Raw genomic sequence first — 15,973 nt, forward strand, 5'->3', positions numbered from 1 at the left:
TAAATTATTTAAAATCATTCATGTAATTGATCCTATATATTAAATAAATATAAATAAGTTTTTATCAAATATACCACTAACATTTATTCTGTTCCTTTACAATCCTGTGCTTAATATGATATTAATAAACATTTAATATTTTCTGATATCAGTTAGGAGAATTTATGGCTAACAGTTAATATTTAGTTGTGAAATCAAATGATGGAGATTAAGTGAAATGTAAGGCATTGGGATCCACTGTCTTCACGTCTCTCGCCGATTAGACAAGTTAAATTATATCTCAAAAATATAATACACATTATGAGAATATTATAATCATCCGATAGATGATAAAAAAATAGGGACACATCATTTTTTTCCAAGTGGCAAAAGACGAAATCGCTCGTCCCCAGTACCCCTACCGTACCCGACCCAAGGTCATCACGAGAGAGGTAAATCATAGCATCCTGAGCGAGCATGTGGCAGATGAGATGAGTTACACAAGGATCGAAAATTTACACCCTGATTATCCCAAGTTTCGACCCCACAATCTCATGTGGCAAGTACATATCATTTTTTCCAAGGATCTCAACTAGGGCCGGAGCCAGCATGATAATACCCCTCATCAAGTCAGGTCATGACAGGTGTCAAGCAGATGCGGATGACTTTTTGATCTATGCTGATGACGTGTTGATGGCTGAGTGGCTGATAAGTGTTCTTGTGTGCAAGTAAAAAGAGCCACACTGATAGAAGCATGGAGCTCAATATTCTTGTCATCCAAAAAAGAAAGAAATTAAGATAGAAAAATCTAGTCCGTAGTATTCACAAATGGTTCCTCACAAGTCACGACTTCGTTAATCAAACTAGAAGATCATTGATTAATGTACAACGTAGAATTCATGTCACTCTTCACCGCCGTCGGCGACGTTGGTGGTGCCCTGCCACGCCCACACGATGTCCTTCAGCGCCGGGCGGAGCTCCACCTCGCAGAGCGCGGTGAACTCGGAGGATTCGCCTGAGTCCTTGGAGAGTTCCACCACCGCCACCCTGGCCGCCGCCTCGAAGACCTCCGCGGTCACTTCCAGCGGCTGCCTCCACCCCTCGCCGTCCTTCCTCTCCATCTTGACCTTGTACGGCTTCGCTCTTCTGACGTCGAACCCCAGCCCCCGCCCCTCCCTCTCCAGCCGCTCCACGATGGCGGCTGCCGGAGAGCTCGACGTGAACACCGTCCCTGCAGGGCGCCGATTGTTGAACAAGCTTGAGAGGTCGAAGCCCGACGACAATGAGGAGATGAGTTCGAAGGCGTTGTAGAACTTGGGGCTCACGGCCTTTTGCTCGTCCTCGTCCACCGGCGGGGGAAGAGGCGGTGGAGGGGTCGGGAAGGGAGGAGGATTTTGGCTGCAAGCTCCCTTTTTGAACCAAGGGTGGTCCATGATGGCAGGGATGGAGATGCGATTCTCCGGATTGGCGACGAGGAGGCGGGAGATGAGGCGGCAGGCGTCCCTGGAGAACCACGGCGGCGTTTGATACTCCGCCTTCAGCACTTTGCAGTACATCCGCATCATGTTCTCCTCGCGAAAAGGCAGGAAGCCGGCGAGGAGCACGTAGAGGATGACACCGCAGGACCAGAGGTCGGCCTTGGCCCCGTCGTAGCCCCGGCGGCGGATAACCTCCGGCGCGACGTAGGTCGGGGTGCCGCACTGCGTGTGGAGAAGCCCGTCGTTGCGCCGCTGCTCCGGAAGCGCGGAGAGGCCGAAATCGGACACCTTGAGGTTGCCGTCGTGGTCGAGGAGGAGGTTTTCCGGCTTGAGGTCCCGATGGGAGACGCCGCGGCGGTGGCAGAAGTCGACGGCGGAGATGAGCTGGCGGAAGTAGCGGCGAGCCTGGTCCTCCGGCAGGGCCCCCCGGGCGACGCGCGCGAAGAGTTCGCCGCCGCGGACGTACTCCATCACGAAGAAGATGCGAGATCTGGTGGCCATCACCTCGCGGAGCTCCACCACGTGGTGATGGCGGACGATGCGCATCACCGAGATCTCCCGCTCGATCTGCTCCACCATTCCGGCTTCCCGGCGGATTCGGTCCTTGTGGATGACCTTGATGGCGACGCTCTCCCCCGTGCGAAGGTCACGGCCGAGATACACCTTGGCAAAGGTGCCCTTTCCCAGGACTCGCCCCATCTCGTACTTGCCCAGTACCAGATTCCTCGTCTCCGCTTCCTTTCCCATTCCTTGCTCTGCTTCTGCCTAAAGGGCAAAACTACCAATCGCCATGGACGAAAACGTAGAAACTTAACTCACCTTCTGAATCAAAATATACAACTTTGTGCCAGAATCTTGGGCAGAGGAAGGACGTTTAACGTCAGGATCTGAATACGATGAACTCGACGTCTCCATCTTAAACCAAGATAAGATTTTGACACTTTCCCCTTCTTCCTGCAATTGATTGGTCGCTTATACTTTGAAGCAGTAGAGAAAGCGGCGCTTTCCTACTCTCACCTCGATCGCTCTGTTTGCCGACAGATGAAAGGTGGGATTTTTAAGCTTGTGTCGGAATAGAAGCTTATTATAAGCAAGGACAAACGGATTGGCGGCGGAACAGTGAGCAGCCGGAGAAACAGAGATCCAACAGCGGAATCGAAGGGGGGAGCGAACCTGGTTTTCGAGAGGAAGCGAGGACTCGGTAAACGCGAAAGAAGCCGAAGTTCCTGCGAAATTTAATCGCGTATGCGGAGATGAGCCAACTGGAGGCTGCCACGTAGATCCGCTTGTCGGGTTGTGGAGGGACCCCCTGGGACATGGAGGCGGCATGGGCGAAAATGATGCCCAGCCGTTGGGTTGGATAAACCTTGTGCTGGTTTGTCGGGTCGGGCGCTTAAAAAATATAATAAGGCCCAGTTTAGCAAGTAGGCATTTATTGATCGAACAAGTTTCCATATTATATTATGAAAATTAAATACCTTATTTATGGTTGCCACCATAAATCAGGTAACCATAAATCAGGTATTTAATTTCCATAATTCTTAAATTGCGTACTATATTTTTTTCTTTTCCCTTATAGTTCGATAGATAATTTTAAATGAACCTAATTAATTAATCTATGCCATTTAAAAGTTTAAAGTTTTGATAATTTTTTTAAACAAGAGAATCCTAAAAATTTATTAGTGGTATTAATTAGTGAGTATATTATAAATCTTATAAAGGGTTTGTGACAAATTTTATAAAACTTTTATAAATTTAAAAATTCATTAATCTCAATTTATGTTATCAAATTAGATCTGAAAGTATGAATATATTAAGGAGATTTTCAGGAGTACAGTAATGATTTTTAGGAGTACAGTAATTTTAGTTTAAAATATTTTAGAGTTCTTTTGGGTATATCAGTTAATTTTGGATGAAAATGACGGAGACTTATAAGAAAATTTAATATTTTTTAAATAAGGAAAATTCTATGGCATTATAGATGATGTTGGTTAGTAAGTATAATTGTCCTCCTATATCTTATAATGATCTGTGATAAATTTTATTAAACTTTTATAAGTTTAAAATTTTATTGCTCTTAATTTACACTATTAAATTTAGATGAGGGTATAAATATATTAAAAAAGTTTTTAAGAGTACATGAGTTTTGATCTGAAATTATTTAAAATTTTCTAAATTTTATAGATAAAATTTACTAATAGAACAACGGAAATATGATACATAATTCAGATATTAGAAAAGTTAAGTAAATAATACCGAAAGTTAAGTAAAATGGCTAAAGACAAATATTTAAATATGAGAATTCGCATAAACTCGAGGCAATTCAGTGGGAATCGTCGATTATTGGGCCCAATCCAGTGGGATCGCACTGCGTTTTGTTAGATTATTGAAAGCAATCCAGCATGGGCGGCCTATCCATGCGTGCACGATCCGTTTAGATGCGTTCGCGTATATATATATATATATATATATATATATATATATATATATATATATATATATACAGATTCCCCTGCAGAACAACTCGTGGGGAACGGGTGCGGACCTGCTCCCGTGGACTTTCCGTGTCAAATTTTTTTCTTTGGTCCGCGTCAATTTTTTTCCCGTGGGTTTTGCCCTAACGCTCACAAGTCTTCTCCTCGCGACCGGCACCGTCGCACCCTTGCCCTCCGCTTCCCTCCCTCGCAAGTCCTGCTCGCGACCTCGCCTTGCTCATCTTCTCGCTTTTGCCATGAGCAGAACTCCGCTTCGCTCGCGGGTCCTGCTCGCGACCGGCGCCGTCGCGCCCTTGCGTCTCCCTTTGTTCTACAGTCCGACTCCGTCGCCTCGCTCATCTTCTCCCTTTCGTCGCGAGCAGATCTCCGCTTCGCTCGCAAGTCCTGCACGCGACCGGCGCCGTCAGGTTATCTTGAACTATTTTCGAAGATTTCAAACTATCCCTCAACAGGTTATCTTTTTTTTTTCTTAGCTTATAAGTTTTGAACATTTTAGCTCCATAAATTGATTACATATTTCCACAGATGACATCTTAGGAGTATTTGTTGCTAGTGAAAAACCAATGCGTTGGATTCTTAGATGCTATAAAAACCATAAATAGTTTGTGAAAAAATGGTTTAAATTTGGATTCACAGATTTATCTTGAACTTGCAGTTTTGATTTTATAATAAGTGCATGATCAATGTGACATCGATTAAGAATATCAGTGTAGATGAATCTGTGATTTGTTATCCGACATCACTTAAATTTTTTTTTTACATTGTATCATCAAGTCAAATAACTTATAATCTGTGATTTGTTATCTGCGTTTTCTCTATTAAATTGTTTGCAAATTTGACTTTATAAAAAATAACTTATGTTTTTTATTTATTTATCTACTTATATATTGTCAAATGTAATGTGAGGAGCTTCAGAAATGGAAGAAAATACAGTTGATGATTAAGAATTTATTCCCCAAGTTGCAGATGATAGAAAGCCAAAAATTGGAATGGAATTCTCATCACTAGAGGAGGCATATTCATACTATAATTAATATGCACGAGAAGCTGGATTTAGTTCAAGGATAAACACAAGCAAGAAAAATAAGATAACAAATGAAGTGACATGGAAACAATTTGTTTGCTTTAAAGAGGGTCATACAGATCTAATGCGGTCGAATAAACAATCAAAAGTTGATCATGTATCAAGGGAAAGAGCGCGTGGTGCAGTTAGAACGGGTTGTAAGTCGAATATTACATTTATCAAGAAACAGGCCGGACCTAATTGGGTTGTCAGTAACTTCATAGAAGCCCATAATCATCCACTATCGACTCCATCAAAGATGCATTTGCTACGGTCACATCGTAATATTTCAGCAGCAAAGAAAACATTGACAAAACAGTTTTCAGAGGCCAATGTACCAACTTGTCAACAAATGCGAATATTGGAGATAAAGTATGGAGGGCCTGAGGGAGTCGGTTGCACAGAAAGAGATATTAGAAATTTGGAGAAAAATCTAAGAGATGAACAAAAGGGTATTGATGCTGAATCACTGATAGAGTTTTTTACATCTGAGCAAGAGAAAAATTCAACTTTTTTCTTTGATTATGAGACAGATTCAGATAACAGATTTAGTAGGTGTTTTTGGGCTGATCATGTATCAAGGAGGGCATACAGTGTATTTGGTGATGTAGTTGTATTTGATACGACATATAACACCAACAAATATGGCTTGATTTTGGCACCGTTTGTAGGGGTTAATCATCATCATCAGACAATTCTTTTTGGTTGTGGGTTTCTTAGTGATGAGAAAACTGAGTCTTTTATTTGGTTGCTTACAAAGTTCTCAGAAGTCATGCCTAAAGGTGCACCAAACATTATCATCACTGATCAAGATCCTGCTATGACAAAGGTAATTGCACAAGTTTTCCCTCAAACGGTGCATCGATATTGTTTGTGGCATATATTGAATAAATTCCCAGATAAATTAGATCCTTTGACTTTTCGAAACCACTATCATAGCATAAAGAACGTCATTGTAAATTCTACAACACCTGATGATTTTGAGAAGTCATGGGAAGAGACTATCAAGGATGCTAACTTAGAAAAAAATGATTGGTTATCCTTGATGTATGAATTGAGACATAGATGAGTGCCAACATATTTTAGTCATGTATTTTCTGCAGGAATGCCAAGTAGCCAGAGATCTGAAGGCTCACATGCATTTTTCAAGAAATATGTCTCAAATAAGAACTCATTAATGGATTTTATCACACGTTTTAATAGAGCATTGAGGCATTAAAGACACAATGAATTAGTTGCGGACCATATTGATATGAATGAGCAACCCAGGGTTAATACTACCTGGCCAATGGAAACTCAAATGGTTAAGCTGTACAAAAAAAAATGGCTGGAGTTTCAAAGTGAAATGACCGAGAGTCATAGTTATTATGTGCAACAGTCATTTATAGGAGTTGCCTCAGCGGTTTACCACGTGATGAAATTTCAAAGTTCTTCTTCCTCAAAATTAAGAGTGCTCACGCATGACAAATAAAGAGATTACATATCGTGCAGTTGCACAAAATTTGAGTTTGAGGGCATTCCATGTAGACATATGTTAGCTTTTTTCCGTATCAACCAAGTGTTTCATTTGCCTAATACATATATACTCAAACGATGGACACGAGATGCAAAAGTTGGAGCAATATATGCTTTAGGGGAGCAAAATGTCAATGATGATCCAGATTCAGAAAGGTATTTGATGTCGAGGCATTCGAGGTTATCCTATAAAGCTTCCGTGGTAGTTGATGATGCATCTTTGAGTACTGAAAGGACAACCTTCTTGGATGAACAATTCGATTGTATCTACAATAAAATTCAAGAGACGTCCATTAGTACAACATGCAGTGAAAGAAGTCAAATAAAAAAATCCATTGATGAAAGCCTTGGTATTATTGATCCTTCTATAGTAAGAACAAAGGGATGTGGGAAGAGATTAAAATCATCAAAGGAGAAATCTACATCAAATTCTAGGCTTTGTCGTGGATACGGACAACGAGGAGTATCACATGACAAGCGTAACTGTCTCAATTTGCAACAAGGGTTTGTGTCGATTCATTTTTTTTCATTTTTATTATATGTTTTCTTACAAATAAATTTATTTCGGATAATAAATTTATTTCCCAATTTATTTCTTACAGATCGATTGAAGATAATAATCATATCAGTCTTGACGACACATATGAATTTGATTTCGGATCTATAGCAGGTACTATGAAAGTTTTAATTTGTTAAATTATAGTGATTTATTGTTTATTGAGAAAATGAGATTAATAATTATCTTTATTGTTACAGGTTCTAGTAACATGCGCTAGGATGTCGTAATCAGTGAGAGGAACCAATGCACACTTGTATCAGTCACAATCTGGAGGCTATAGAGATCTATTATGCATCTTATGCAATTCTCATATGTTGCTGGCATTAATTGATAGCATGTATTTTATTTGGATTTAGTAGATGCAATTGAGTTATTTTGTTTGTTTAGATTGTAAACTATCATCAGTCTCTTGTTGTATGTTATTTGGATTTAGTAGGTGCAATTGAGTTATTTGGAGTTATTTGCCTGCTGACTTGCCATGATTTTGTGCATGGTTTGATATATTTTATTTTTATTGAATCTTGATCCTTGATGTAAATGTAATTGGAGTTTTAAAATGCTTTGAAGACCCATCGTATATTAGAAGATGTGTTCAAGTTGGTGATAAACTTATCTCTAGTTTGACTGGAGTAAGAAGTGAGTCAAATTTCCCACTAATTTCTTTCTTTGATGAAGTCGGTTGTGACCATTTGATTACTTAAGCTTACCTTTCAACATTTCAGGAAGTGGGGGAACTTACAAAATTTTTCACCAAGCTGTTGGTGAAGCACTTAGGTAGTTTTAACTTTTGAATTTATGAAATCATCTTTTTCTGGTATATATTTCTTTTGTTCTGGATTTTACCATTATGTTATTTATTCAGGGAGATGCTTGTAGCTGAACTTAAAAGTAAATACAAAAAGTTATCTACAATTGAAAAGGCCAACAAAGGATGACAAGATGAATATGAGGTGTCTTCTGTGCAGGTATTCCATTTAACAAAGGATGGCAAGATGAATATGAGGTGTCTTCGTTGCACATTTTTTCTGCCTATCCTATTCTTTCTACAGTTCCTTGTCTGACATCTGTGGTTCTGCAGGTCTAGTTCATGAGGACTGCATTACAAAAATGAGGTTAATGTCACTGCTAGATCTCAGTTCCAACAAATCTGGAACTGTGATTTTTGTAAAATTCTTTTCTTTCAGCGCAACATTGCAAATGTGATCAACACACTAATTTCTTTCTTTGATGAAGTCGGTTGTGACCATTTGATTACTTAAGCTTACCTTTCAAGAGGTCTAGGAAGATTTTGTCTAAACTAGTAAACAGAATGAAGCAAGAATAAGGCAGAGAAACATGGAAGCTGTTAACCTTTATCTAAGACTAGCAAAGCATCCACAAACAATGTAGATTGGGCACCAAAGTTAGGTACTCGGAAGCATGAAATTACTGTGTATTATTTGATTCAGTGTAGAAATATAGTGAACTTAAACCAGTTACTACTTGAGACTAATAGGATGGTTTTGGGTTAGATGTAGGGATATATATGTCTTAGCCTCAGTGTGCACATAGACTGTATTTCAGCTGCTTTATATATCTGAGGTGCAATGGAAAACTCCACTATTGAGCATTTTTGTTCATTGTTTATCTATTTTTTCCCTACTAGATACTGTTTTATCTTTTGCTGATTTGATACTATCTAGATTCTGAAAATATTCTATGCATGTGCATTTCATATTTCTTTCATGCTCAAATGTTAAACCTGAGTTTCACTACTGCAGCAACAAAGCATGCCTCTGTTAACTTGTAGATTCAAGATATTGCTCAGAACAAACAGTGGAGGACTTGTTGAGGGAGTATACCAAGAAAAAATAGTTCAGTGGAAATGCTGGTGGTGGAAATTCCTTTAGGGGCGGTGGTGATGGTTCAGGTGGGCCGGAGGGCGAAGGATTCTCAACACAATACGAGGAACTCCTTCAAGTGATTTTGGCAACTATTGGTGTTATATTTCTGGTAGGCATTACATATCTTGCTCCTCTGTTAATTTGCGATGATTTTTTTTTTAAATCCCTCAACAATATGTACTGACATTTGTTCTTATTCGCATGCAGTATGTACTCATAAATAAAGGTGAAGAACTGACTCTTCTATGTAGAGACTACATCAACTATATCTTTGGGGCTAAAGCCAGTGCCAGATTGATCCAGACCATGGAGAAATGGCGCCAGTAAACAGAAGCAGCATCCGGAAGGGATCATGAACAAGGATTGGTTATTGTCCAATCTGAGAACACCTCTAGAGAGAGTTCTGAGCAATGTCTTTTCCAGGGTTAAGCCGATTGATCTGATTCGTCTTAAACATTATTGTCGTCAAAATTGAATGATCCTTTCGGTTATTTCGAAAATGTACATTATCATACACCAAAAAGATTTGATTATTTATACATTATCATACATACTGTGATAAGCTTATCCCTGAATAGCAAGCAATTCAACATCACTTTAAAGGGTCTTTAATTTTCTAATTCGATCTAGATCCTCATTCTCAACATCTGGTAATGTCCATCTTGCTATTTTGCACTTATTGCAAACCCTACAAATTCCGGTCTTGATATTGCCAGGTGGTTATGGTTTTTGTCAAGCTACAAATTTTTTCCTGAGAGTTTTTGTCAAGCAAGCAATACGAATTTTTTCCTGAGATCAAAATAATATCTATCTGCCTTTGTTTGCTAATCTCTACCATGAAATCAGATGGCCATCTGATTATCAATTACTGTAAAGTGAGCAGTAAATACTACTAAGCAAAAAAATTTGAGAACAAGCCATGGGATGATGGTTTAAATGAATAGGTGTTCGTATTAAGTTCATGGAAATAAAAAGACAAGAATCTAACTTGATTAGTAAATAGATAGGAATCCAATACCATCAATACATACAATTACTACGATTTCATCCCAAAATTCCCAAAGAAAAGTTAAATGCAAGGTTGTCAAAATCTCATTTCACAATGTTAGAGTGAATAATGTTAGTGGAATCCAAACTCAATAGCACAAGCTTCATTCAATCTGAACAAGTTCAAGAGACATGTTTACAACATAAATTTTGGCAAACAAATGTCAACATCATCCATAAATTAAAAAAATCAAATGTCAACATCATCCATAATTATATTTTCTTTATCACATTACAACACTAGTACTACTTAACTAAGCCAACCAACAAACAAAACAAGTATATAGCCAAAAGAATTAAGTTCACTATCACTAATATCCAGACCATAAGCGGTACATTCCAATTTCCCATATTATGGCCAGGATAAGCAATGTGTTCACTCCCCACCCTTGACTCCGCTCTTGGCAACATCCTAAAATGTATATCATTAGTGTCTTCATTTAGTCAAGTATCAGACCTCACCCACTTTAACCATCCATGATGCTTACATCCATAATATAGTCTTCCTGGGTTCTTGATCGATCTAGAGACTAGCACCAATGCTATTAGTCCGCAGTCCCTGCATCGCACAGTTTCATATTTGGAATGGTTGATGCTGCTGTTACTTGATGATGCCATTCAAGCACAACCTTACAGCACAAAAATACAACACAATAATCATAATGTATAATATGATACAATTAATTTAAATTGTACAGTGTAACAAAAAAAAAATTAAGTGATGTCGGATAATAAATCACAGATTCATCTACACTGATATTCTTAATCGATGTCACATTGATCATGCACTTATTATAAAATCAAAACTGCAAGTTTAATTCAATTAAATTCTCTTACTTGCGAGGGATGGGAACCCTACAGTCTAAATAATCATTCTAAAGAACTTTGGAACTTCATCTGAGAGGTCTGTGCATTGCTGAAACTATATGAACTTCATGCATTAATAATGATCTGCTCTAAACATAATGGCACTCCTTTTTCCTTCCTAAAATTTAAACCATTTTTTCACAAACTATTTATGGTTTTTATAGTATAGCTAAGAATCCAACGCATTGGAAATGAAACAAATACAGATAACCAAATATAGAATGTATTAGAAAGAATTGAACTTGGTCTTAATACTTGATATTTAATAGAATAGGAAAGATAATTAAACTTCTTATCTATTAGTTACTGTCACAGTTTTCAGGTAATTGAACTGTCAGAAGTATTCCATTATTCATTCCTTGCTTTACATCTATATTAGTATATTGACACGAAGCTTTTGCTAGTGCAAAAGAAATTTCATTTTCACTAGCAACAAATACTCCTAAGATGTCATCTGTGGAAATATGTAATCAATTTATGGAGCTAAAATGTTCAAAACTTATAAGCTAAGAAAAAAAAAAAAGATAACCTGTTGAGGGACAGTTTGAAATCTTCAAAAATAGTTCAAGATAACCTGACGGCGCCGGTCGCGTGCAGGACTTGCGAGCGAAGCGGAGATCTGCTCGCGGCGAAAGGGAGAAGATGAGCGAGGCGACGGAGTCAGACTGTAGAACAAAGGGAGACGTAAGGGCGCGACGGCGCCAGTCGCGAGCAGGACACGCGAGCGAAGCGAAGTTCTGCTCTTGGTGAAAGCGAGAAGATGAGCGAGGCGAGGTCGCGAGCAGGACTTGCGAGGGAGGGAAGCGGAGGGCAAGGGCGCGACGGCGCCGGTCGCGAGCAGGACTTGCGAGGGCGGCGGAGGCGAGAAGGAAGGCGAGGAGAAGACTTGTGAGCGTTACGGCAAAACCCACGGGAAAAAAATTGATGGGGACCAAAAAAAAATATTTCGAGAGAGTTGATATACTGCGCGACGCGCACAGTCGCGTGTGCAGCATATCACAACTCATATATATATATATATATATATATATATATATATATATATATATATATATATATATATATATATATATATATATATATATATATATATATATATATATATATATATATATATAATCTCACTATTTTTATATAAAAATTATATTTGTCATGATTCTCTTTAGTCTCATATCTTAGTATTGATAACATCATGAGTAGAGAAGCTTCTATAAATATCTTCGCCGACGACGTTAGAAAGCATATCCTTCTTTACATTTTGGCTAAGATCAAATGTAGTATATGTTCTTATCAGTTTAATATTTAATATAAAATAGAGTCTACTATAATAACTTACTGTTGAGGTTCTCGAGACACACCATACTGCAGATGCTTTGTCGCTTGTCCATGCGCACCTACCTGTCTAGGGGCGCAGATCCTCTGGACCCGTTCTTCCCTAGTCCCTCCCTGGACCACGAAACCCATATAAATTGTTGCATCACGTGTAGCTCATGTGCAGAGCCCACGCAGAAACGTAGATCGCAAAAAGCGTAGAAATGCAGACGCGACGGAGCCCTAACCTCACCTTGCGTGATCCGACGCCTCCACCGGCGGTGCGTCGCCATTCTCCCGCGCTCCTCCTGTGATCTCCCTGAGCAAAACCCAGCCGGCGACCCTCCGCCGGCGACGCCGACGACCTAGTGCTCGTACCACGCAAAAAACGTAGAACTGCCTCTTCTGAGCAGTTCTGCGACTCCGGCTCCGCAGAAAACGCATCAGGCAACGACCTAGTTCTCCTACTCCTCCGCAGATTTGCCTCCTCCGAGCCCGAGCCCTGTCTCAAGATCCTCAACCTCTGCTGTTGTTAGGTTGAAATTGCGGTACTATTTTGGTGTAATCTCATCCTCAGATTTGGTTGCCTATAGTTTCAGATTGCTATTCTAGCTTGTTGTCTTCTTCTTCAAGGCAGTCTAAAATGCAAATTTTGGTACTTCTGCCACATGCTTAAAATCTGTTGAACTATCAAGTATCGGTTGAATTGCTTGATGAATGTTGTCCATTTATGCTTGTTTGTAAACTCAAGTCACATACAATTAGGTTATCAATTTTTGGGATTCTTCAATGCATAGGGATCAGCAACATCAACCATGCAAAAAGAATCAACCAAGTGAAGAAACATTATGCTTGCTATAATAAAAAAGATCATCTTTATGCCATTTTGAACTTTTGGATGCTTCTTGATGTCTTGGACGTCAGATGGTTCCACTTAGAGATGAGTGGTTTCTTGGTTAAGTCAAAATCCCACTTGAATGCAAATAATGTACTCATTATGCCTCAAAATTTCCTTTCTAATATCGTTAAGAAGGGTTCGATGGCTCATATGAGGTATTTATAGAGTTTAATGTTGGATCAAGAAGTGCTAGAGGGGGGTGAATAGTGCTCGCGGCTATTGTGTTTGATTATCGGAATCGTAAAAAAGATTCGTTCAGAAATTAAAGCAGCGGAAATGAAATAATGAAACACAGACACGAAGGATTTTACTTCGTTCGGAGCCTGTGACGACTCCTACTCGAAGGCCCGCGATCCTTAATCGCTTTTGATGGGCAAAAACTATAAGCACGATTATTACAAACTAAGTATTACAATAAGTGCGTTAAATAAATCTATACCGACGACGGAAAATGAGATCTCGGAGCTCTGGGTCGTCGGGCACGAGTAGCAGCACTTCGAAACGTCTTTTGGAGCAGCACGTGGCAGGAGAATCACTTGTAATCAGATGAATTGAGGTGCTGCTCGAAACCCCCTTATAAAGGGTGTTCAAGGCGCCTTGGAAGCCTCCGAAGGCGCCTCCATACCGCCGAGTCACCCGCGTGGATCAAGCTTGAACTGGTCGAAGTTCATCTGCTCAAGGCGCCTTATGCCCCATTCAAGGCGCCTTCCAAGGCGCCTTATGACTCCTTCAAGGCGCCTCCCAAGGTGCTTCGCAGCCAACTCCAGCTTTTCACCCGAGGCGCCTCCAAGCTCCATGGAGGCGCCTCGGACACTGTTCATCCGAGGGAAGACTTTATTATTTTGTACCTGCAAGACATGTTAGTCTCAAACAATATCCTGCGACACAAAGTTAGCACATAAAGTCATAAATAAGGTAACAAAATATTATCGATAGTCATCAGACTATCGGGGTCTGACTTCGGATTTCCGTCTGAAAATCCTAGGTCGACCCGACGCCTACTATTCCCTCTACGGGGAACGCGTCCTCACCTACTCCACTCAGGAGATTTACCTGTTGCCAGTGCGATCCTCCAGATCGACTGGACTTTTGCTCAGCACTCGACGCTTCCGGACTTTCTGCTGGACATCCGCTTCCCGACTAGTCCAGTCTTTCACCTGGTTCGCGACACCAGGACTTTCCACCTAGGGTTACCACTCCCTAGGACTTTTGCCTGAAGCCATCGACCTGCCAAGACTTTCCGCATAGGGTTACCACCCCCTATGACCTAGGGTTACCACCCCCTAGGGTTTTCCCTTTGCCTAACCGCAGCTAGGACTTTCCTGAAATACTCATATAACATGTTAGATAACAACAAGACTTAACTTTGAATCCTTTGTCATTATCAAAACTTAGGTTCGATCGTCGGATGCTTCCCGCACCAACAATATCCCCTTTTTTGATTATGGCAACCCAAATTCAAAGTTAAGTAATACAAATGCATAAGTATATTAAAATGTTTTTAAGTGAGCAAGCTTAAGTATATAAATTCAAATGAACGCCTAACTTAAGCTAACACTTAAACTTTTGTGAAGCTCCCCCTTAATACAGGGTTTCCTTTTTGAATTTTTACTTTTTACTGTTGAATTTTCCTATTCTCCCCCTTTGCCATTTATAAAAAATAAGCAAAAATAGACATTTTATTAAACAAGATTTTGAAAGCACTTAATAGTTTATACCTCTCATTTCTTACTTTTAGTTAAGGAGAAGAAGGATATTTGCTCTTGGAAAACTTGGTTGAAATTATAAAATTTTCTTAGTAACACTATACATAGAGGAGTACTTTGTTGGAAAATTTGTTGGAGAAAATATTTTTGAAGTCGCTTTTTAATTTTTGAAAGCGATGAGTTAAAAACTGTGCTTTGCTTAGGAATTTACAAAGTTAGAATTCAAAGTACTTAATTTGAAAATAAAGATTGGTACTTAATTTTAAACAATACTTATAAAATTTTACGGCTGGGAGGGAGCAAAGTAGCTAAAAAAATTTGGTTTAGGAAGTCAGTTGGTCCTTAAGTCCAAGCATGAGTCAAGTTTACTAGATTGACTTTAAGAGGTATCAGAGCCCTAAAGACCAAAACATGCTTAACCAGAAAACTGAGTGTCCACTACCAACTGTCCAACCTTTAGCTACTTGCTAATTGCCTACAGGGCAACAACTTTCACATGGTTGGTAAAGTTAAGTTAATTTGGTCCAGTTAGATTTGACTAGAGCTGGAAAACTTGACTTGATTGATGTATATTACGTGTTTAACGCCCAGACTCATATTGATGCACAGATATAAGCATTCTTGAGTCCAGGCTGTACCCTATGCATCTCACACCGTTCTATGTCTTTCAAACACAATCAAGGTATACCTAGGTGTTTGTGAGATGCTCTGGCTTAAGTCTAGGGGAACATGATTTCTAGGGGGTAAACTTAGGCTAAGTCCAATTTTTGAAAAATCTAATAAATTGGAATTTTGAAAACTATTTTTCCTAGAATTAAAAAAAACAAGATAATTAAATAAAACGAGACACCTACTCTACCCAACACATTCCTATTTGCCTTCTAAGTGCACCGAACTCAAGTTCAGGTAAGGGTTTTGTAAAAATGTCAGCTAGGTTTCATTTGGACTCAACATGGTTGAGTGCAATTTCACCCTTAGCTACATGATCCCTTACAAAATGGTGTTTTACCTCTATGTGTTTAATCCTAGAATGGTGAATAGGATTTTTGGTCAGATTAATTGAGCTGATATTATCAATAAAGATTTTTGTATTTTTATATTCTAGTTGATAGTCTTTTAATGTATGCATCATCCACAACAGTTGAGATGCACATTCTCCTAGAGCTATGTAT

At 39.4% G+C, this 15,973-nt stretch overlaps 1 protein-coding gene and 1 pseudogene across 1 annotated transcript; one reads left to right on the forward strand and one right to left on the reverse strand.

Moving 5' to 3' along the window:
• Positions 1 to 772: 772 nt before the first annotated feature.
• Positions 773 to 2,675, reverse strand: LOC121981665 (CBL-interacting protein kinase 16-like). The gene has a single exon (XM_042534295.1). It carries the CDS (start codon positions 2,202 to 2,204, stop codon positions 882 to 884), a length of 1,323 nt encoding a protein of 440 aa, XP_042390229.1. The 5' UTR covers positions 2,205 to 2,675; the 3' UTR covers positions 773 to 881.
• Positions 2,676 to 12,127: 9,452 nt separating this feature from the next.
• On the forward strand, positions 12,128 to 12,307 carry LOC121983413 (annotated as a pseudogene).
• The last annotated feature ends 3,666 nt before the right edge of the window (positions 12,308 to 15,973 follow it).

The sequence above is a fragment of the Zingiber officinale genome, chromosome 5A, assembly GCF_018446385.1.
Source record: "Zingiber officinale cultivar Zhangliang chromosome 5A, Zo_v1.1, whole genome shotgun sequence".
Classification (NCBI taxonomy): Eukaryota; Viridiplantae; Streptophyta; class Magnoliopsida; order Zingiberales; family Zingiberaceae; genus Zingiber; species Zingiber officinale.